The 21,165-nt window shown below is 40.4% G+C and overlaps 4 protein-coding genes and 1 long non-coding RNA gene across 6 annotated transcripts; 2 read left to right on the top strand and 3 right to left on the bottom strand.

The window, feature by feature from the left end:
- Nucleotides 1-12: 12 nt before the first annotated feature.
- On the bottom strand, nucleotides 13-5,805 carry LOC124195002 (serine/threonine-protein phosphatase 1 regulatory subunit 10-like). The gene is made up of 12 exons (XM_046589456.1): nucleotides 5,663-5,805; nucleotides 5,346-5,443; nucleotides 5,194-5,280; nucleotides 4,893-5,122; nucleotides 3,357-4,820; nucleotides 2,329-2,573; nucleotides 1,896-2,262; nucleotides 1,738-1,824; nucleotides 1,518-1,674; nucleotides 961-1,444; nucleotides 728-890; nucleotides 13-650 (listed from the first exon to the last, which is right to left on the bottom strand). The coding sequence occupies exons 1-12, from the start codon at nucleotides 5,663-5,665 to the stop codon at nucleotides 409-411; spliced, it is 3,627 nt and encodes a 1,208-aa protein (XP_046445412.1). The 5' UTR covers nucleotides 5,666-5,805; the 3' UTR covers nucleotides 13-408.
- A 508-nt stretch (nucleotides 5,806-6,313) lies between these two features.
- LOC124195077 (28S ribosomal protein S18b, mitochondrial-like) lies at nucleotides 6,314-7,421 on the top strand. The gene is made up of 4 exons (XM_046589566.1): nucleotides 6,314-6,855; nucleotides 6,915-7,009; nucleotides 7,067-7,197; nucleotides 7,259-7,421. Exons 1-4 carry the CDS (start codon nucleotides 6,579-6,581, stop codon nucleotides 7,386-7,388), a joined length of 633 nt encoding a protein of 210 aa, XP_046445522.1. The 5' UTR covers nucleotides 6,314-6,578; the 3' UTR covers nucleotides 7,389-7,421.
- On the bottom strand, nucleotides 7,411-9,555 carry LOC124195008 (fumarylacetoacetase-like). Its single transcript, XM_046589467.1, has 9 exons — nucleotides 9,348-9,555; nucleotides 9,148-9,258; nucleotides 8,951-9,072; nucleotides 8,771-8,881; nucleotides 8,445-8,703; nucleotides 8,325-8,346; nucleotides 8,018-8,224; nucleotides 7,683-7,949; nucleotides 7,411-7,624 (listed from the first exon to the last, which is right to left on the bottom strand). The coding sequence occupies exons 1-9, from the start codon at nucleotides 9,519-9,521 to the stop codon at nucleotides 7,548-7,550; spliced, it is 1,350 nt and encodes a 449-aa protein (XP_046445423.1). The 5' UTR covers nucleotides 9,522-9,555; the 3' UTR covers nucleotides 7,411-7,547.
- Nucleotides 9,556-10,199: 644 nt separating this feature from the next.
- On the top strand, nucleotides 10,200-13,667 carry LOC124194986 (hatching enzyme 1.2-like). 2 transcript variants are annotated; one of them, XM_046589427.1, is made up of 15 exons: nucleotides 10,200-10,652; nucleotides 10,762-10,822; nucleotides 11,067-11,203; nucleotides 11,321-11,399; nucleotides 11,506-11,623; nucleotides 11,800-11,848; nucleotides 11,952-12,014; nucleotides 12,109-12,172; nucleotides 12,263-12,331; nucleotides 12,390-12,502; nucleotides 12,607-12,703; nucleotides 12,801-12,926; nucleotides 13,060-13,099; nucleotides 13,163-13,239; nucleotides 13,323-13,667. In XM_046589427.1, the coding sequence occupies exons 1-15, from the start codon at nucleotides 10,512-10,514 to the stop codon at nucleotides 13,469-13,471; spliced, it is 1,383 nt and encodes a 460-aa protein (XP_046445383.1). In that variant the 5' UTR covers nucleotides 10,200-10,511; the 3' UTR covers nucleotides 13,472-13,667. The 2 variants fall into 2 exon arrangements, with proteins under 2 accessions (XP_046445383.1, XP_046445373.1); XM_046589417.1 differs by having other exon boundaries at nucleotides 10,210-10,652; nucleotides 12,798-12,926.
- A 3,556-nt stretch (nucleotides 13,668-17,223) lies between these two features.
- LOC124194982 lies at nucleotides 17,224-18,055 on the bottom strand. The gene is made up of 3 exons (XR_006875098.1): nucleotides 17,869-18,055; nucleotides 17,594-17,692; nucleotides 17,224-17,373 (listed from the first exon to the last, which is right to left on the bottom strand). It is a non-coding gene; the product is annotated as an uncharacterized LOC124194982 (long non-coding RNA).
- Between the last annotated feature and the right edge of the window lie 3,110 nt (nucleotides 18,056-21,165).

Raw genomic sequence — 21,165 nt, 5'->3', positions numbered from 1 at the left:
TTATAACAAACACCAAGTAGAAATCAATTTATATGCAGCCAGAAAGACTTCAATGAAATGTACAATTTGATGACATACAATCATACAAAGACGGACGAGATAAGCTTTAAGTAGCTTACTATTTTCCCACTGCACCCAGTTTTCTTTCATCGTCTCTTTTTAAATACACTTTACATTATTCATTGCAAGCATAATGGCGGCGAGGGAATGCAGCCTAATAAAAGGCATCACATGTTGAAAGAAGAAAAAAATAAAGTGGAACAAACTAGAAACTAAACAAAATCACATTGATTTTCGAGCTCGTTATAAAACACTATACAGAGAGGGAACGGCACAGTACCGACCCATTAAATGTACAAAATGGCTAGAACTTCTAATAAGATGTGTTGGTTTTTTTTTTCACTGTTATTAAGGCATTGGCGCGCCGTTATAGTTATTGGGATGAAGAAATTTGCAACGATTTTCTAAACGGCAGAATCCTCTCATAAAGTGCCAGCACGGCTGGTTTGAGGGACCGCCACGAGCGGAAGGTGGTCCTCCCGGCCGACCTCCACCGCCACCTCTCGGCGGTCCATGGAATCTAGGTCTCGGTCCGTCCATACCCATACCGCGAGGGTGCATGAATCCGGAATTTGGACCTCCCATCATATCTGAAAAATGAAAAAGTAAACAAATGTTTAGTAAAACACACGACAGAAACGGATTAATTGATAAGAGCAACATTTACCATTATAGCCGTGACCTCCTCGATCACGGGGATGAGCATGTTCACGTTCTCGGTGATGATGAAATCCTTCACGGTGATGAGGTGGCCCATCTCGGTGCTGCGGAGGTCCATCATTGTACCGTTGTGACACGTCGTGGTCGGGATAAATTGATCCATCGCCAGCCTGGTGAAACAATAAGCAGACAATTCAAGGATAAATCTGTAGACAGTTGTCATTAGATTGCGTTATTTACCATCCAAGTTCCTCCTACTTCTCCGCGGGGTCCTCCTGGAGGACCACCTCTACCACCTGGATGGTGATGCATAGGTGGTCCCCCGTGATGGGGAATGTCTCCGTGTCCTTCGTGCATAGGAACGTCGCCCAATCCTCCGTGTCCATAGTGATCATCGTGCATTGGACCACGATCCGAGTAATATGGATCAACCGGTCCAGGACCAGCAGGTGGGCCACTTCGATAACCGGGGCCACTGTATTGTTGTGGATGAAGAGGCTGATGATGGGACTGATATGCTGCCGGCATGGGGGCTTGGTGGGGTCCAGAGAAGGGCGCACTATTATGGGGCCGCATTGTTTTAGGCTCGGGCCACGGCAGATGCCGGTGATCGTAGACGCTTTCGGGATTGCCCGTCACGTCGTCTAATGGAATAACGGTTGGTGCGCTGTCTGTTCGTTCCAGTGGTACTTCAGGATCAGCCTCGATTGGGGAATCTGGAAGCCTATTTCATTTGAAAGCACATCAATTAAATTAAGACCTTTTTATCTTCCCACGACTTGATTATCAACACTTACAATTGGCCTTTAAAGTACAGGGCCTGAAGAGTGGAGCTTTCTCTGGCGGCTTGAATCTCCCGCTCTTGACTGTTTTCCCCGAAAATGACACGGTCTTCGAGATTATCGATAGGCAACAACCCTCTCCAAGGATTCTCTTCAACCTCTGGTTCTTCAACTACATACAATCCAATCATTAAATTTCTTAAAGAAATCAAAACGAATGAAATGATTCACTTACCCATAGTCTTAGACATAAGAATCGATTGTTTCTCCCGTTCTTTCTCGGCTTGTTTCATCTCACCGAAAAGCAATTTGTTCACGTTGACTGCAATTCAAATAAATTATAAGGAAAATGTACAAACAAAAACAAATAATGAACCCTAAGGGGTGGCATACCTCTTTCCGTTTCGTCGAGTTCAAAATAGTGATGCATCTCCAATTCTTCTTCCGGTCGCCATTGAAGGACTTTTTTGGGCCGCCTCTTCTGATGTGCATGGAGGACCAGAACGCCTTTTGGTTTTCCGCTGTCCGATTGTGAAGGGGGAGATTCTTCACCGGCCATGTCCGTTTTGCTGCTGTCACGAGAACTGGCTTCTTCATTCTCCTCACCATCAACTTCCGTTTTCACACGAACTTCTTTCTCTGCCGACGGACTCTCGGGACATTCCTCTTTCGGTTCTTTGGTATCGGTTGAAGCGACAACCGTGTCCGTCTTTTCTTCTTCCTTTATGCCGCCATCCGTTTCGAGTGTGTCCTGATAGAACTGATTGGGGCATAAAAAAATAATTAAAATTCTTAACTTCGAATTTTTGTTAAAAATAATAATTACATTGAACATGGGTTTCATTGGTATCGGTGATGTTTCCTCCCTTGGGGCGACAACTGGGCCAGCCAGAGTGACGGGAGGAGTGGCAGGTGCTTCTTGCTTGATGGTGGGAACGACGATAGGTTGTTGGGGAGGTGGTGGGAGTTCAGGTCCATCTTTAGCGGATCGCTTTCTCTTGCGTGGTTCAGTAGACGTTTTCGATCCAGCTTCCAGTGCGTCCATAAACAGCGAACTGTCCTGCAGCAACGCTGTTGTGATTGCAAAGAGTAATAAAGGAGTAACGTTACTATATGGTTCTTCAAAACGGCCGAGTCAACAGATCCTGTGGGTTTCATGTGTCAAGTTATTCATATTTATTGTTATCTGTAGTGCATCAATTTTCATTATTATTTGGTCATGACGGCATGTACTGCCTTGGAGTTGGTTACTCCCGCGTACTGCTCCTCAAAAGGACGTACAATCCACTAGCACTTACACCGCTCCATTCCGAAGCGGATCGGATTGCCATTGGTAGACAAAACAGCCTCTGCTAACCAGCGCAATGATCGATTATTAGTTATAAAGAGAAGAAAGAAGAAGAAATAAAAGGTAGTATCGTAACGACCAAATTCGCCATCATCAGGGCTCATTGGGGGTTAATGTAGGGTTTATATCACACCCTTTATGACCCCGCCCTTTATATAAAAGGGTCGACTGCACGTCGCATCGAATGATGAAAAATTTCAATCATCCCGAGTCATCGAGAATGGAGCCCTTCACTGACACGGGTAGAGAAGGAGTCAAGATGTGTTGAATGTGTTTTATAATACATACGAAACAGGATACGTTTTGGCAGAATCGAGCCATTCTAAACTGGGACGCGGTTCCAACAAACCTGAAAAAACTGCTCTAGAACGGGGGGAATGACTAAAGAATTAAATTAAAAATCAATGAAAACCAAATTATGTAAATATGACACTTTGCGATGATATGAAACCCACCGGATCTGAAATGCGAGAACGTAATAAAATAAAAAAAAAGAAATAACTCACGTCTCGGTCTGGCAGAAATTAACTTGACAGCGGGTTTGATATCCGAGGCAGTTTTCTTCATCACGGCCGCCACGGCAGCACTAATCGCCGTATCGTCCACCGCTTTCATTTTCTTGTCGGCTGGTGGTAATAGCCCGTCAATTGAACCCGTTCTCTTGACGCTGGGACTCTTCTTATCGGCAGAAGGACTAGCAGCCCCCAATTTCTTGTTGCCAATTGGTGGACTCTTTCCGGGTTCTTCGACTAGACCAGTGGATCGGAATTTCGAGTTGAAAGTCTTGACTGTTTTGGGTCTAGGTGCAAGTTTATCGAGCAGTTCTGTCGCCGATGTGCCTTCGGTGGGAGTAGCTGAAACGTCTTCGACCTTTTTGCGGGGAATCTTGGCCAATTTGACGACCGGTGACATGGCTTTGATAGCAGCTAAAGTTTCTCTATTCTTTTCCGCTTGTTTGGCTTCTTTGATCTGACTTTCACTTCGAGGACTAGCTTTGATTTTGGGCTTCTCTTTCCTACTGTCATCCTTCTTGTTTCTGTCCTTACTGCTGCTGCTGCTACTGTACTTGCTATCTTTAGATAAAGATGACGAAGATCTGGACCTGTCTCGTTCTCGCTCTTTATCTCTTTTCTTGGAATCTGATGATGATTTGCTGCTGCTGCTGCTCTCCTCTTTTGTTCTGGAACTGCTGCTACTGGATGATTTCTTGTCTTTCTCCCTTCTCTTCTCCTTAGTCTTTTCTTTCTCTTTTTCCTTCGATTTCTCTTTTTCTTTCGAGTCAGCAATTTGATCGCCAACGGGTTGTGATGTATTCGTCGCTTCTTTGGATTCGACAGGATTGTTTGTACTATTGACGACGTATGTGCCTGCTTTTGAGACTTTGATCTTGAGCACAGGCAAGCCTGCTGCCATTTCATTGGGCTTAGTCATTGCTGCTGCTGCTATTGCTGTATCATCAGTTATGGCAGGCTGCTCTTGCATGGATGGGACAACTAGGGGTACGCTATTATTAGTCGGCCATACGGCGGGCGTCGAGGTAGATAAAAGCTGGTTATTCACCTCTAGTGGGCCTGGAATTATCACCTGTTGATGCTGTTGTTGAAGCTGCTGATGCAAAGGTTCGTTAGAATAGTTTGTCCCATCCAAATAGACTTGATGAGTATCGTGGCTTATGTTATTGGTCATGGCCACAGGCTCAAAATGATTCAAGTTATAATAGTCATTATTCTCCATGTAGGGCGCACAGGAGTTGATGTCGAGCGTCGAAAGATTACTCATCGCCATACCAACATCTTCACCCATATTGATGCCGAGTTGGTCACCGTACGAGGTCGATGTGGTGTCGGGAGCATAGATGGACAAGTCCATGTCGTCTGGGAGGATACTGTCTTGCGACAGCGTGAATTCTTCAGGTTTGCTGAGAGTAGCACACCACCGTTGCCAAAATTGAGCAGCCAAGTTTCTGCAATCTGGAAATACAAGAAAAACCAGCGCGTGAGGAAAGGCGATTTAGGGTTAAATATGAACGAATTTGGACATACTTTGATCATTGTATTCTTGCGCTATCGAATGCATCATTTGTGAAAGGTCGCTGTATGGAAAACTAGACCGAATCAAACTCGTAACTCCTTCGTCTTTCAACCGAACCTCTGACATGGGTAATAATTGGACGAGTTCCAACATCTCCGTCAGCAACGGTGTATTACGCGTCTGTAAAGCTTCAGTCAACCATTTTAGAAGTAAGTAATAGGCGCCTTGTTCATTCAAAAACCTGCAAATAATAAAAAACAAAAAAACAATGAAAAATCTGACAGATAAAAATTTTCCCTTTCAAATACTTACTGGTCCAAAAGGTCGTGTGGCGTTGCTTTGAGGACGTGGATATAGATACATTTACTAACAAGTTTCTTGGAAAACCGTAACATGAGCCTAGTATAGCGAAATTCGTAGATTAATAAAAGCAACATAAAATTGCAGATGCACTGATTAACTACCTAGCAACTCGTACGACTTCCCCGGGTCCTTTAATGCCGCCATCAGTCGAGAGTAAAACACCAAGGCAATTGAGTAGATCAAGTGGATCAATGCGTGGCTATAGAATGTAAATACGAAAAAAAAAGTAAGTAAATAAAAACGTATACACAAAACGAAGGCATCGTATAGCAATCAAGGGCTCGAGTAATAGTGATGACGTCACAAACCCCTCCCCTTTCCTCATTCTCAAATGAGCCCAAGGTCGTTGCTATGCAATGGCCGACGAATACATTACACCTAACATTTATACATTTTTCCATTGTTACAATTCACTTACCATTTTTTGTTATGATTATCAGCGTCAAGGAAGAATCCTCATTATGTGAAAGGTTCGACTAGTTCGATAGACGTTGGAGTCGTACTAGTCACAAATTATTTGCCACTTGGATGAAGGATAAAGGTTTTCACTTATTCAACGACGGAATCGACCAGATATTAATTATGTACATGTGTAAAATTATGCTTTCTCAATGTAATAACATCTGAATCAAATCGATCGTTTTCGTCGAGTCAAAGATTGTTGTTGGGTCTGGGACAAATGTCTCGTCTCCCTAGCCTGGGCTGTAGGGAAGGGCAAGAAAAAATGGATGACTGAAAGTTGTATCTGATGGCTGGGTTTCTCGTCCTGCGTGAATCGTTTATATCTCGAGTTCTTCGAAGCGATCGGTAATTTATATATTTATCAACGGGCACGGTATGATACGAAGGCGAATTAGTATACTTTTATAAGCAGAAATGAGCTTTAATATTTGGTATTTTATATGTGGCGAAAGACACGAATTGACCAAACTTATACGGCGAACCCTCACACTACAAAATAACCAAACCAAAATGAAACCTTTCTTTCTTGTACCAAAGTCTGCCATCTATCACTCGATTTTATCAACAGTTGTCCACCTAGCGATGGATTTATTACCTTCTACAGCAATTCTAGCTATTTCTTTCGTGATATTTAAAAGCAAAAAGTAATTATTGCAATTTCAATTTATATTCCTTTAATGAGGATAAAATTCCGTTAATGCAAATAATATTATTATTTATTCAAAAAGTCCAATTATTTTATTTATTTGTTGCTGAAACCACATTACTTAAGCAGAGAACTTGAAAGTCGTCTGCTGGCTCGTGGGTTTAGAAGTCAATGATAATTCAAACACTTTTTTACTAAACAATAGTAGATTTTTCACGTTTAAATAATGACTGCCAGATTTGTTTTGAGTCGGTGTTTTAGCCGCCTTACTTTGAAGCAGTCAGTTTTCACGGTGCCCTCTAAATATGTCAACAATTTGCCTATGTTATTGAAGACTGAAGGAATCCAACTATCGTTCGCTCGAAGCTTTGCAGAAACAACCAGTGATGAAGTATCAACTAATTCGAATCCCGAAGAACTTATTGTTGATGAAAAAAATGCTTCAAAAATGCGTAATAGAGCAATTCCTGTAGAAACTAGTATGAAGTATTTAAAGAGCAAAGGTAAATATTAATCATTTTGCAAAATTCCCCAGTCATTTACATTTTATTTGTGTTTTAAGGCTACTCAACTACCTATGGGGGAGATCCTGTCTGGGTGAGATATCGTAGAAATTTCAAGGGTCAGTTTGCTCCAAGAACGAGAAAAACTTGCATTGTGAGTTAACAATTTTTCAGTAGTTGTCCATCTCAGTCATTAACATGTTCTATCCAGAGGCAAGAAAAGTTAGCTACTGGCAATCCATGTCCAATCTGCAGGGATGAATACTTGATACTTGATTACAGGAATGTTGAACTATTGAAGCAATTTATTTCACCATTTAATGGGGCTATTCTGCCAACTGAGTAAGATTTTTTATCAAAGAGCACCCTAAATTCTATTTTCTAAATATTTTTATATTTACAGAAAAACTGGCTTGTGTCAAACGAAGCAAAGGGAATTGCTTGTAGCGATTCTAAAAGCGAAAGACTATGGTCTTATCACATTTGATGTTCCAATTCGTGAATACGATTATTCTGATTACCATAAGTCATAATTGAAGTTTAATACAGTAGTAGTTAAAGTTGAACAACCGAATTTTTATTCCAACGTAAACTGATAGATCTTTTCCTTCCACCACAATCGATAAACATGTCTACAAAATAACTAACGAGCATTTTGATTTAATCAACTGCTTTGAGTAAATGACTTTCAATTATAAGGAAATAGCAGGAAGAACCTTTCCTGTGCATTTTCCGAATCCGATACGTAGACCGTCTCGTTTACAATGTCCTACAAACAAACAAAAATTGTTATCTTGAAATATCTAATTTGATAAAATATTTATCACCTCTTATGATGACCTCGTCTTCGTCGAGTATAAATTTACGTGTAATACCATCGCCCAACTCGACTGGTCGAGTACCACGCCAGCTAAGCTCGAGCATGGATCCAAATGCGTCAGTAGTCGGTCCACTGATCGTTCCAGAACCTAATAAATCGCCAGGTTGCAGGTTGCATCCGGTTATGGTGTGATGCACCAGCTGTTGCTTCATGGTCCAGTACATGTACTTAAAATTCGACCGACTGACGACAGCTTCCTTTTCCGACCCACCCGCTACCACAATTTAAGAGATGTTTAGTAATACTGTAATAGTTGAATTTTCACGATTTAAAAATGCTTACGCTTGATAGATACTTCAAGGTTGATGTCAAAATTATAGTTATCAGCGTGTTTCAAATACGGAAATGGTTCGGGATCTTGAGGATAGTTGGGAACCTTGAACGGTTCCAAAGCCTCCATAGTAACAACCCACGGTGAAATTGTTGTTCCAAAGTTCTTGGCTAAAAACGGACCTAACGGGACGTACTCCCATTTTTGAATATCGCGGGCTATTAGGGAAGGGAAGAAATATATTTGTAATGAACATTTTAAAATTCAATGTAGCCGAGTAGAAGTTATTTAAAAAAAAAACAAAAGAACAACACGTACCACTCCAGTCGTTCATCAGGACCTTATTAACCAGACGAAATATAAAACAAATAAAAATTATTACCAACAGAAATTACGCATATCAAAGATAAAATTGAAATGGGTCATCAAAAACTATACCATTCCAAAAATATGTTGATCAGCTTCTGTCATGGATACGGGACTGCCGAGAGGATTTGATTTGCCAACGAAGAAAGCTGTCTCCAATTCAAAGTCCAGAAGTTTACATTTATCAAAAACAGGAGGTTCAGCATCATTTGGTCTCGTCTGACCAACGGGACGTCGAACAGGTGTTCCAGAAACGACAATCGATGACGAACGACCGTGGTATCCAACAGGCAAATACTTCCAGTTGGGCATGAGAGCATTATCTTTACCTCTAAAATTGCACATTGTTATTGCAAGTTATTTTTGTGGAAGAAACTTTGTTATTAATGATGGCATACCTAAACATTTCTCCAACATTTGAAGCATGAATAATAGAGGAGTAGAAGTCTGTGTAGTCACCAATTTTAGCTGGAAGGTGCATTGTTGCTTCTGATTGTAACACCAAAGCACTATTCAACAAACACATATATAAAGTTAGAACTTTTCCTTTAAATAGAAAAAACAAGCACAAGTGTTACCTTTTCCTCAAATCAACATCATCCTCTAGTGTTTTATTGCCAGCCGATAGAAGATCTTGCAATGTTTTTCTTGCTTCGGTCCATGCTTTAGGTCCTAATCCCATGAAACTGTTTAGGGAACTCTGTCATTACAAAGACATTTAAATCTTCTGCATGCTATATACAACTTTATGTAAATCTAATGTACAGGTTATTACCTCTTTCAAGACATGTTGACTGTTTTTCAGTTCTGGCCCATTAAACAAGTGGGCAACTGCGTTAAGATCGAGGATATGTTCCCCGATGGCAACTCCGATTCTAGGTTGACACTAAAAAAAAATACCGAAGTTAGTTACAGTGATGCAATATGTTGTTAATCACTTTAAGACGCAATACCACATGTCAAGTAAGATTTTACCTTGTCTGCTGTAGAAAATATACCGTAGGGTAAGTTTTCCAACGGAAAATCGCTGTTTTCTGGAATAGGAACGAAAGACATTCTTAGAACTTGGCTACAAAGTTTTTCAGCTCTCGATTCTGGCAATGTCAAAAACAAAAAGAACCACGGAAGCAACAGGTAACAGAGCAGCATAGTTGAAAGCGAGCATTTTTGCCGGGAGCAGAAGACGCCAGACGGCCAAAATTCCAACTATGATCACCTTGCCATTGGCACTATTCGCTTTTCAAATGAGCCGCCTAAAAGCATATATGGGCAAATGGCCTGAAAATGTCAAAATTGCTCTGCAGTTTGTTTAGAATTCTCGGAGATGTTTCTACTCTGGTTTCTATTCTACTAACATACATAGGGTTGAAAATCATCTAATTTGCGTATAGCATTTTTGGAAACGATCCTTGCGATTAAGCCAGAAATATAATGGCATTTTTTGCAGTTAATATTTGATGTCTTGCTTCGCAACGGGTTATTTTATTTCATTTTGTGTTACGAAAATTTTACCATGAATATGATGAAAAATATACCAATGATAACCGAAATGAAATCTCTTGGAGCGGATGTTATTGGCTATGATCAAGGGACAAGGGTCAGTGTTATTCCATTTGGTTTTCCCAGTTCTAACTATATCGCTCACAAAACGCCAAAGGCAAAGGGGATTTTCCAGTTTATTCAAAACATCATGAGTTGCCGTCTCACAAAATTTAAAAAATAATGCACCCCCGCGCTCTTACTCACTCCTCGTGTATAGAATTCTGCTCTCAACTGGCGCAAACTAGTTTTAGAAAATAAAAGTGAACACACACATGTTCCGGCTGAATACATTCTAGGGTAAGGCTAGAGGGTGACTTTCAAATAAACAGGCCGGAGAGGGCAAGTTTAGACTTGACATTGCGTCATGTTATTCAACACGAAATATTCTCCTATGATGTGCTCCGCTCCCCGTATAAAAAGACCATCTATCCGTGCTACTCCGGCAGTTCAAATTCTCTCTCGTATAACAGGGCATCAACCCCTCTGTGTAATACAATTTTTCTTCAGTCCACATAATATCGAATTTTCATAAAATTCTGTAAACTTTGCATTACATTTGAAATTTACCAATTGTACAACCTGAAACATTGAATCAAGATGTTGCCAATTTCATTTGTGACTCTCTTGCTGATCGCAATCAATTATTACGGCAAAGGGACACTTAGCGCTCCCATGCCTGATAATGATAATGATCTGATTGACGATACACTCATCAAGTTTGATAGCAGCAATGATCCGGTATATAATTTTACTTACAAAAAGAAATTTCAACGATGACGCTGGCCAGCTTTTGTGCATGTATTTAAAATAGAAAATGAGCTTATGTGATTGATTTTGTAATTAACAGATTGGTGAAATACCTGGCGAAGCACTCAGCCCAGCGGATTTCCAAAATGCAGAGTTGTTGGGTGAGTAGTAGTAGCCTGCAACAAAGTATAGTCTAAACAATGTCAATATAAAGCGAAAGGCCTAATCAATCTAAGTTGAGTCTTAATTGGGCTACACACAAGTTAGTCCTTCTTATCTATCCAACTAAAAAAAGGCCTCCATAATTTTCAAACAGGCTTTTTTTTCGTTTATTTCGAAAGTTACTATAATATGCAAAACAGTTTCAAAAGTTAACACAAAAAGGAAATTAATCTTTATTTACAGTTTTGGAGCCGCTTTCCCAAGATTCGGCTGACGTTAGTTCCAGGATGGGTGGTCAAAATGGCCTTTTTGAGGGCGACATTGTCGGTGTCTTGAACCGAGAAACGGCTGCCGTAACAGGACGACAAAAAGGGACAAAGGTCAGTTGTTTTGAGATTATTTCTTTCTCTATTATCAGAAACCAATCGACTAGAAAGTGATCTACTTCCAGTCCAGTTCACTGACGCCATTCTGAATGAATACAATTCGATTTTTAGATGCAGCATAATGCTGTCGTCGACGTGACCCTCACTTGGCCATCTGGCACCATTCCTTACGTTCTTTCAGCCTCTTTCGGTATACATTTCACACTAAACACGCATTCTACCGCGCTTGTGCACAATAGACAATACTGCCAGTTTATAGCTAATTCATTCACGGATGTCCTATTTATTACATCCAGGAAGGTACGAGCGAAGCGTAATCGCCAAGGCCATTCTTGGATTTCACAACCAGACGTGCATCCGTTTCGTACCTCGCACCAACCAGGATGACTACCTCAACATTCAGTCTGGAAATGGGTATAATACAAATAATCTGAGCAATTCGATTAGATCCCTTGAGAAATTCCGCACGCGTGCAACTGAATGAATTTCGTTGTCAGCGCGCTGGATCATTGCATAAAACATGAGATGGACATTATTGCCGAATTTTCCCCGTTGAGGTTTTTATTAATATGATTATACTTTGTATATAGATGTAGCAGCAACGTCGGTCGTGCAGGAGGAGAACAGCAAGTCTCCTTGGTATGAATAATTCATGTCAAATATATAAGCAACAACAACAAAAAGCGCATCTATATAGCATTTTAAATTATTTATCGGACTTTGGTATACATATCATTTACAGGGCATGGGATGTATTTACGTCGGCATCGTTATGCACGAATTAATGCACGCAGTCGGTTTCTGGGTATATTATTATTATTATTATTCTTTTGTTGTGTGTTTATGCACGTTTAGAATAATCGATCGACATTTTGGTTTTTATTGATTATTCTCCACAGCACGAGCAAAGCCGTACAGATCGTGACGATTACGTCACAATCCACTGGAGAAATATTATCCAAGGTATAGACTAAATATATTCCGCAATAGGTTTTCATCGCCAACGTTTCTAGTAAATTAAATTATTATTGCTGCGGTTCTTAATATATTCAGGGATGGCTTTCAATTTCCAGAAACACGACCAAGGCCGGATCCAATACTTGGGCCAATCCTACGATACAGGTAATTAAATCAGACCTGCGCTGGCTCAAAAAGAAAATGTTGATTTTCCTTTGAACAGGTTCTATTATGCACTACGACGCTTACGCTTTCGCCAAAGACCGACGCTATCCGACAATTACGTCCAACAAGAACGACGGCCAACAACTTGGACAGCGACAAGGCTTCAGCAATGTACACAGCATACTTTGACTTTGATCAAGCTATTCGAAATAGTTAGAAATTAACATTTTCAAAGGGTAAAAATACTAAATTTCGAATTTATTATTCCGTAACAGTCGGACGTCTTAAAGTTGAACCGGTTGTACCAATGTGAAACGAACTCGACTTGGTCGACCATTCCACCTCTTGTCACTACGACGGACTCACCTCTGGGTATATATACTATAAAATACTTGATATTCAAAGCGTCACACTAGATGATTAGCATAAAGCTAAGAATAAGCGAGTTGGAATGTTGTGTCAACAGCAGAAAACGCGACGGCCAAAAGTGGATGTCTGGACGAACATAAATATTGCAACATCTGGGCGAAGAGAGGAGAATGCGAGCGAAACCCTTGGATGATGTCCCACTGTCGACCATCTTGTAATCAATGTGGTAAGTTCCATCATTCAATGCGTTTATGAAATACATCTGTGTCGTAATATCAAATTAATAGAAAGCGAGTAATTGCTACAGCGCTGGTTGACAAAATTACGTAATCATTTTGCCATTTCTCTTTTGCGCCCAGATGGCGAATGTGCCAACTTGAACGACAACTGCATCCGATGGTAAGACACATTTGTCCTTGTCACGAATTAAAGTTGCATTACAAATTAAATATGATAATGCAGGGCTAAAGGAGGGGAGTGCCAGAAGAATGAGGAGTACATGAAGATTTACTGCCGCAAGTCTTGCCTTTTCTGTAACGGTATGTACACCAGTGAAGCTGGTGCCAACCCCGATCCATCAAAATCAAGTGTCTAACGATTTAATCGCTTCTTTGATTGACAGATGCAACAGCAGCTGCAGCTGCGACTTCTGCAAATTCGGAATGCGTCGACGACGACCACTACTGTCCCGTTTGGGCGGCCGAGGGAACTTGCAAGGCCAACCCGGGATTCATGCTCCTGCACTGCAGGAAGTCGTGTGGTGAATGTTAACACACACGAAACTTTCCTAAAAAGGACTCGACTGCGACGATCAAGTCGATGACATTTTCTACCTTTTCCCTATCAAAAGTATCAATGCTGCTCAACGTATCGCGCCGTGCCACCACACCCACACCAGTTTGATTTTAGCTATTCAACTTTTACTACATTCGATTATTGTATTCAATATATTTTCGCAATCACAAGATTTCTGACTAAAAGCAAAGAAAAAGAAAAAAAACTGTTTGATTTATTCAAGGTAAACTGGTGGTACCGAAACATTTTATAAAACTGCCGTTTGATATATATACTCGAACGAACGAAAGTGCTTCATCAGCCATGGATTGCAGTAGTGTGTGTTATTCTCTCATCCGCAATAAACACACGGCGGAATGAAAAAGTATTCTTCTTTTTTCTTTGGTGGTTTCTCAGGCTTGGCTGGCACCTTGGTAGGAATAGTTTTAGAGCCTGCATCAACATAATACAACAAGAGTATATTATAATTGAATCAGTAACGGAACTGCTGGGTCATTCCCATCACCAAGGGAATATAAAGAAAAGCACTTTGTATAGAGGATAACCCCCAACAAAGGAAGAATTTGACCTGCGGGTTCTCTTTCAGAAAGAACTCTACCTGTTGAACGACGATTGTTGTCTAACCCGGCTGAAGGCGGAAGCTTTGTTAAATCAAATTTCGTCCGGGGCGAAGTCAACGGCTAATATACGCAAAAAAAAAAAATGGGGAAATTCCCACCATAAACAAAAGAAATTAACCAAAGGAAAAAGGATGAAATAATGTTTCTAAGCTTCCCGTTAATATAGGTATTACCTTACCAAAGACATGGCCAGGCCAATAAGTAAGATGAGGAAAATGAAACTCTTCATTTTCTCTAAATGTCAAAGACTGAAACTGAGATGGTTCGTCTGCTTTCCCCTGCGACTCACGAATGGAAAGAAGTTACAGCACATGATACCTTATATAAACGGGAGCTCGGGAATATTCGGCAGGTGTTCTTAATAGCAGCAACACGCAAACGTATACGTATGCACGTCGATTTTTGAAAAAAAGGATGTGTCACCGCAGGTACCGCACCTGTGGTGTCGTAGTTCCAACCACTAAAATGCGTTTGACGTACACAACTAGAAATTTGGAAAAAAAAATAATAAAAAATCACGTGAAATGGGTATATGTGTCGCACTGTGTAAATTGGGGTCCAATATTTGTAAGAAAAATGGGCGGCTGAAACGTTTTTTACCAAAGATACTTTGAATGAAACGACGATGATTGATGAATAGCTGGAAATTTGTTAATCACAAAAGCCTATCGATTTTCATTTCTGTATTTCCTTGCTAGCGCAACGTTAGAAATTTCACGGAATTTACAAGAGTTCAATAATTATATCAAAGGGCGTTGGTATCCGCTACATTTGCATAATTGACCGTGGTAGTGCAAAGTTGTGTGTCTCCTTTCAAGGTTATGTTACAACAGAGGAGATTGTATCGGAGGGGGGAATTGTGGAAAATCTCCGCCGTCGAGACCGATGACTTTGATTATTTCCTGGCGTGAGTGCGTGGAACGCAGTTGTGCTGTTGATGCAGCAGCGTGCGGGGAGATAAATAAAATACAAAACAAAAGAGCGGGGTGGAATGTGCTTTCACGAGATCTATGTAAAACAATATTTAGCTAACAATTTTCTTTGTGCAAGTTTGTCAAGGCCATTAAAACAATTACGGCTGATTACGCTTTGATTACCGCTGGCAAGCAACACGGAAAGAAAATCTACTTTCGACAGAGACGGAAGTACGGAACACGATTTTCCACGTAATAATACCAGGCGGTTGGAAGATAAAATAATGAAATATAATGGATAAACGTGATGGTAAACGTTGGCTGTGTAACAAGACCAAGATTGCTGGCAGAGATAAAACAATACCGTTGTCGATGCGGGATTCATCGCCACCTTTTAGTCTTTAGTGGTGCTGATGACTAAAACAATCGAATGTTTAATTATCAAAACGAAAAAAGGCCTTGTGCAGAACAAACGAGAAATTTCCCTGAAATGATTTAATAATTTTAGAACGTTACAAATTTTTAATTGTCAGGTGACTTGTGTCAATATGCACAAGGACAAACGAAATATGCTAGAAATAGACGAGCAGTATATATATAACCTTCACAAGGAAAAGCTGCAAATCAGTGAAATCTTTTGTGTCTTGTCTGTATTGTCAATAAAGCAGGTGGTCAAACAACCTTTGTGGCCAGCTTAAAAAAATTAAAAATAAATAAGAAATGTATTGTGTACAAACTACAAATTAAATCCAAGAAATAACAATCCGACGCGGATGGGGATTTTCTTTCCAGTTGCCCGAAAACTAATAATATCGAATGTCGGCTGTTGTCTCTCAAAAGATATGCGCCGAGTCATATATGATGTATCTGATAACAAGCTCGTTAGATTATTCATTGAAAATAGCTATATCTTGTTTGCGTCTACACATAACAATCTACAAGTGAGGAGGTTATTGTGACGTCACACAAGCCTCCCCTATAACCCGGAAAGAAACAACTTAACAGCTACGACAAGACACCTGAGACACACACAGTGGGAAACTACAGGAATTGCGCGTCGACGCTATTGTACTCCTTTGCGTCCCTCACGGCGTTGCTCAAGGTAAAATCAGCATCCAAGGACGTCGTTATAATATCCAACATTTCCCCATTATTTTCGTTGTGTGTTCCGCCATCAGCACAACGACTGTGTATGTAGGCGACGTGATGCGAAAGTTCAATTCAACTGACAAAACAGATCAGCTCACAGCACGAGCCTTGTTTTGGTATTCCAGGACTTTCGGATAGACGCATGCTGGGTGGATATAGCGCATATAGACGTCATTGCTAGCTTGGTAAGGCAGTTGTTGTTGTTTTTCTTTTTTTCTTTATTCTCTGGGGCTGTATAATATACAAGGCACAAAGACTGAAAAGGAGAGTCTGACCAGAATAGACTTTTTTGCTGCAAACATTATATACTGGATCAATCTTTGCAGTTCAAGTACGGTACGGTTCGGGCATCCCATAGAGATTGTGGGGTGGTGGGACGAGTATGTAAGTCGATGAAAGATTCATGGCATGAATCCGCCTTGTAATATTACTCTAGACGGACTAGTATATAGAGTACTAGTGGGTAGTATATATACAGATGAAAGAGCCGGAGAGCCCATAACTCGGTCGGTTATAATAAAATGATGGCCCCGCGCGCGCGTGTCTGTGTATAAATACGAATGCGCATCTGAAACGCGGATGAGATATAAATGCGCCAGTATCACAGAGTCAATTGGGATCTCTAACCGGAACTCGAGGTCGCACGTGTTGGATTCAAAAGAGTCTGGACTCCTTTTTTTCTTTTTTTCTTTTCTAATCATTATTTTTCCCAGTTATCGATTTTGTACTCGTTGAGATCGTTCAATAAAACGAAGAGGTGCCGTTGTGGTGGCAGGTCCCTGTTGACCATAAAGTTTTCTAGACTTTGCACTTGGCTTGAAAGTGTTAAAAGTTGAAATATTTTTTTGAATTTGACAAAAGTTGTTACAAAAACAGGCCTGATCTGCAGTCGTTCTACAATTGAATGAGCTCTAACTGAGTCAACAAACACGGCAAGAGAAAAACAGTTCCAGTTTACCGCCTAGCTCAGGAATAATCTGATTCCGTAACTATCTAACGATTTCTAATCAACGCCATCACACAGTAAAAAAACAAAAAGGAAGAATAGTTGTCCTACCTTTAAGCCTGGGAAAAACAGCCAGGTCACAAGTGCTCCATCCGGAGAAAATTTGAATGACGGGAAAAGGGAGTCCCACACTCACATAGGTGTACACACAAGGGCAGAGTTTTCCCAATCAAACTGGATGCTGTTTATCTAAACAAAGAAATAAAAATGGGTTACGATAAAAATATATTTACAGAAACAATAAGTAAGGAAAAGTGGGTAAACCCTGATTTTAAATTAACAGGAGAATTTAAGGTTTCCCACTGCATAAAGCTTTACCATGGCATAAAGTGCAGTACATGGATTAGAAGTCATGCATCATAAAAATATCTAGCAAGGTCACACAAACAAAAATAACGAAAATCATTACCCAAATGATGTAGCTAGATTGTTGCTGATGACAGGACAATACCAGCACAAGCCAAACTTACATATCTTGCTGTTGTAGTGACTGGCCCAGGCCTAAAATCTGCACAAATGAAAAGATTACACTATAGTGCAAACAAATTCCCATATGCAAAGGGCAGGGGGGCTTACATGGTAAATGTTAGTTGTACTAATAACATTTCACAAATTTGGAAAAGGTCTCTATATAATTCTTCAATAATGATCATAAGCATTCTAATTGTATTCTTAATTGTGTACCTAAAAACAGCATGGAGTCCTATGTGTTATTGGGCAAGTGCATAAAAAGACCCGACCAGAGTTGACACACCGACCACATTTTTGTAATTTTACTTGCTCGGCTGTTTTTCGTGCACCCATTTTCTTTGAACTCTTATCGAACTTCGTCTTTTTCGAAACTTGTATAACAACAAACCGAAAGCAGACGACACTAATCTTCTAATTAGTTATGCATCTTAAGATATCGATAGAAACTATTAAAAATCGACCAACACAGTCGAAGATAAAAGTAAAAATTGCACGAAACCCGTAGATAATTACCGTTAGAGCGAAATGGCCATCAATAAAACCGTCCAGGACCCTCTTGGAAGCCAACAGGGAATTTTTAAAAATATGCTAAGCCTTTCATGAACTTCGACAGGCGAAGTAGACTATACACATAAGTCTCTAGCATTTGAAGATGATTCTTTATGACGTGAAAAGCTTTCGTGAAATCGCTTCTGTCGTCTGTCACTAATGATTATTTCAGCCCCTTTAAACCAGGATGCGTATATTCACTATAGAAAGGTCAGCAAGAACGAGGGATTATACGAATGACAGCCGGTACAGTTTTCAAACGCTTTTGTATTCATAGACCTCAACTGTTACGTATAAATATCGCCGAAGCGAGACTGTTTATTATGCTACACAAAGTGAACATAGGAAAAAGCTTACGGGCAATTCCGCGTCTTTCAATCGAAAAGCAATTGCACAGTCGACCGGGAAAACAAGCCGAATAGCAATGCATTATTGGCGACGACATTAACATACAGAGCGCATAGATTGACTGTATATCTATGAATAAGAAAGAGGAACCCTAAAAAGAATTCTTCATTTTCTCTTTTTCGTATTCCCCCGTACATTTAACCAAATAGAAACCTTTACCTCTCTATACACCCACCTTATTATTATTGTAATGACGGCAGAGGATGTATCGTCTTACGCTTGGTCTTACGTCATCTTGCCTATACAAGGTGTCGCTATTATTCCACATGCATTCGCCAGCAACAAAGAGAGAGAGAAGAGAACATGTTATGCAGCAATCGGCAGACATGCCTCCCCTTCACGCTGCTCACGGTTGGACGATCAACATCGATGAAAGATTGGCCGGCTGTTTAGTCAAGTGCGCTCGAGTCTCTCTTTCTCGTTAAAAACCTTGCGTGGTTTCTTTTTTTCTGGCTGGGAAATGAGCCAGTCCTTCGAGCATATACGATGGTTGGCAACCGATAACAGTTAGATCTCCGTGTGTACAAAATATTGCGACACGCAAAATATACGTCACAAGGTCTGATGGGATACACAATTTGCTTTTGTTCAAACATTCCCATGATATGCTGAATAGTTGCAATATCCATAGCTGGGCGAAATTCCTATAGCCCGTTTAGGACAAGGTGCGCAATTAGGAGAGTCCGGGAGCCGATAGAAATAACCGCATTTCCTTAGGTTTACGGCGTGTCTATTTTACCTAGGTGGGAGGAGGTAGCAAAACGAGGTATAATAATATGGCAACAGGTTTCGCCTAGCTATCTAATTCCTCCTTCTTTCTTTCTTTAAAAGCCCCATGAAAAATCAATATCTCAATGCTCACCTTTGATATCTCCTTAAAAGGCCAAATGCGGAAGTGAAGGTTGCCGTCGTGTGCGTAGACTGCACATAATCTAATCAAATGCGCGCGAGCCCAAAATGGGGGGAATTGCAGCACTGCTGCCATGTCGACTTTAGAGACAAATTTGAAAATGAAATATCATGATTTTTATCTTTTGATTGCATTAGAGCGTAGCATAAAAAAACCACGTTTATGGTCAGATGATGGTGTTGATAAACATTTCGGCGGGCAATAACAATTTAATTCGAAAGACAAATAATACCCGTCCGTTTTCCGTCTGAATGATTTTCGCATGGCCATAAAAATCCAATTTTCAAGATCAGGATCTCTGGCAATTGTGAATCGACAATACAATTTTTATTTCTTGGGCATCGTATTATAAGCCTTTGATTACCGCTATCTAATTTCGTGAGCTGCTATCATGTTGTGTGTTGTTTTAATTCGTTCGGGACTCGGACACGCCGAAATGACACAAGGCTGCTGCTGCTGCTGCTGGAAACGCCGACCGCGCATTTGAATAAATAACAAATAATAACGGGAGAATATATCATCGGGATAACGAGAAATCATCTCAAAAGAAACGGGTTTCAACACATAGGCGATAGACGAAATGGAAACCCGTGCGCGCCGTCAGCAACAACTGGAAATTGAAGACGACCGATCTTGACATCGGCCAATAACTTTCAAGGACCCGCGTCTCGGCGGCGCGTCTTCACTTTTTTTCCCGCGACCGAATCAAAAAATTCCGACAAAAGTGCCGCTCTCAAATCGGAAAAAAAACTGGATTTCGATTATAAAAATCCGGTAGTACAATTTCTATGCGTGTGTGTATTTTTTCAATTTTCAATTTTCTCTCTCTCTGAGAAGAAGATGCGTGTAATATCATCGAAGGTTATGACCCATAAAAAGAAAAATGAAAATCTGCTGACATGTTCGTAGTCGTGTTCACATGCGACTGCTGGTGGCCGGACACAGCGTGAACCCTCAAACTTTATACGGGAGGCAGCGCTATACATCTTATTTTTTTCCCAGATGTAATAAAAGGAACCCCTCGAAGAATCGATATTTTTGGCGCGTGAACCCTTGGGAATCGCCCGGCAACCCATATCTAGAAATACATATAATAACTAGCCAATGGCATTTGTGTATAATAATAATAGCGGAACCAGCATTGGGCTTGAATGTGTAGACGAATTCATTTTTTTGGTGGAAGTTATGTAATGATGAGGTAGCACCGCCATCTTATTCAGAGCATACGAATATGCTAATAGTAAATAAATGAAGCCAATGAAGAAGACGAAGAAAAGCGAAGGTTTTGAATTCCATTTCACAATAATGATGGGGTTTAAAAAGAATAAAATAAATAAAAATAAAATAAGGAATCGATCAAAAGAAATAAAAGATCGCCTCTCACTGGGTTATTGAACGCGGAGGAGTTCGAATGCTCCTTTATTGAACAGCAACAACAATAACGCCAGGAGCCAATAGCTCCGTCTGGGCGATCCATTATGGCATGTATATCAAATGAGCAACCACTTGAAACATCTCTCAGCTCCAGTTCTATTTTTCGAATTCAAAACATCAGCGCAAACCCATTAACTGACGTTGGTGGAATAAAGAAAGAAAAGACATTTATAATGGACAAGAGAATTTTCTTTTTTTGAAAAAAAGAT

The sequence above is a fragment of the Daphnia pulex genome, chromosome 1, assembly GCF_021134715.1.
Source record: "Daphnia pulex isolate KAP4 chromosome 1, ASM2113471v1".
Classification (NCBI taxonomy): domain Eukaryota; kingdom Metazoa; phylum Arthropoda; class Branchiopoda; order Diplostraca; family Daphniidae; genus Daphnia; species Daphnia pulex.
Note: the sequence above shows the minus strand (reverse complement) of the source record. Positions and strands in the feature narration are given on the sequence as shown.

What these genes read in the sequence shown, in the direction of transcription:
- LOC124195002 (XM_046589456.1), bottom strand. An exon ending in AAGTAGGAGGAACTTGGATG is followed by an intron (nt 891 to 960) that starts GTAAATAACGCA and finishes TTGTTTCACCAG; the next exon opens with GCTGGCGATGGATCAATTTA. An exon ending in AGGAGGTCACGGCTATAATG is followed by an intron (nt 651 to 727) that starts GTAAATGTTGCT and finishes TTCATTTTTCAG; the next exon opens with ATATGATGGGAGGTCCAAAT.
- LOC124194986 (XM_046589417.1), top strand. Translation starts at nt 10,512, where the DNA reads ATGTTGCCAATTTCATTTGTGACTCTCTTGCTGATCGCAATCAATTAT. An exon ending in GGGCCAATCCTACGATACAG is followed by an intron (nt 12,332 to 12,389) that starts GTAATTAAATCA and finishes TCCTTTGAACAG; the next exon opens with GTTCTATTATGCACTACGAC. An exon ending in ACCATCTTGTAATCAATGTG is followed by an intron (nt 12,927 to 13,059) that starts GTAAGTTCCATC and finishes TTTTGCGCCCAG; the next exon opens with ATGGCGAATGTGCCAACTTG.
- LOC124195008 (XM_046589467.1), bottom strand. Translation starts at nt 9,521, where the DNA reads ATGCTGCTCTGTTACCTGTTGCTTCCGTGGTTCTTTTTGTTTTTGACA. An exon ending in TATTTTCTACAGCAGACAAG is followed by an intron (nt 9,259 to 9,347) that starts GTAAAATCTTAC and finishes ATTTTTTTTTAG; the next exon opens with TGTCAACCTAGAATCGGAGT. An exon ending in GTCAACATGTCTTGAAAGAG is followed by an intron (nt 9,073 to 9,147) that starts GTAATAACCTGT and finishes TTGTAATGACAG; the next exon opens with AGTTCCCTAAACAGTTTCAT.
- LOC124195077 (XM_046589566.1), top strand. Translation starts at nt 6,579, where the DNA reads ATGACTGCCAGATTTGTTTTGAGTCGGTGTTTTAGCCGCCTTACTTTG. An exon ending in GAACGAGAAAAACTTGCATT is followed by an intron (nt 7,010 to 7,066) that starts GTGAGTTAACAA and finishes TGTTCTATCCAG; the next exon opens with AGGCAAGAAAAGTTAGCTAC. An exon ending in GGGGCTATTCTGCCAACTGA is followed by an intron (nt 7,198 to 7,258) that starts GTAAGATTTTTT and finishes TTATATTTACAG; the next exon opens with AAAAACTGGCTTGTGTCAAA.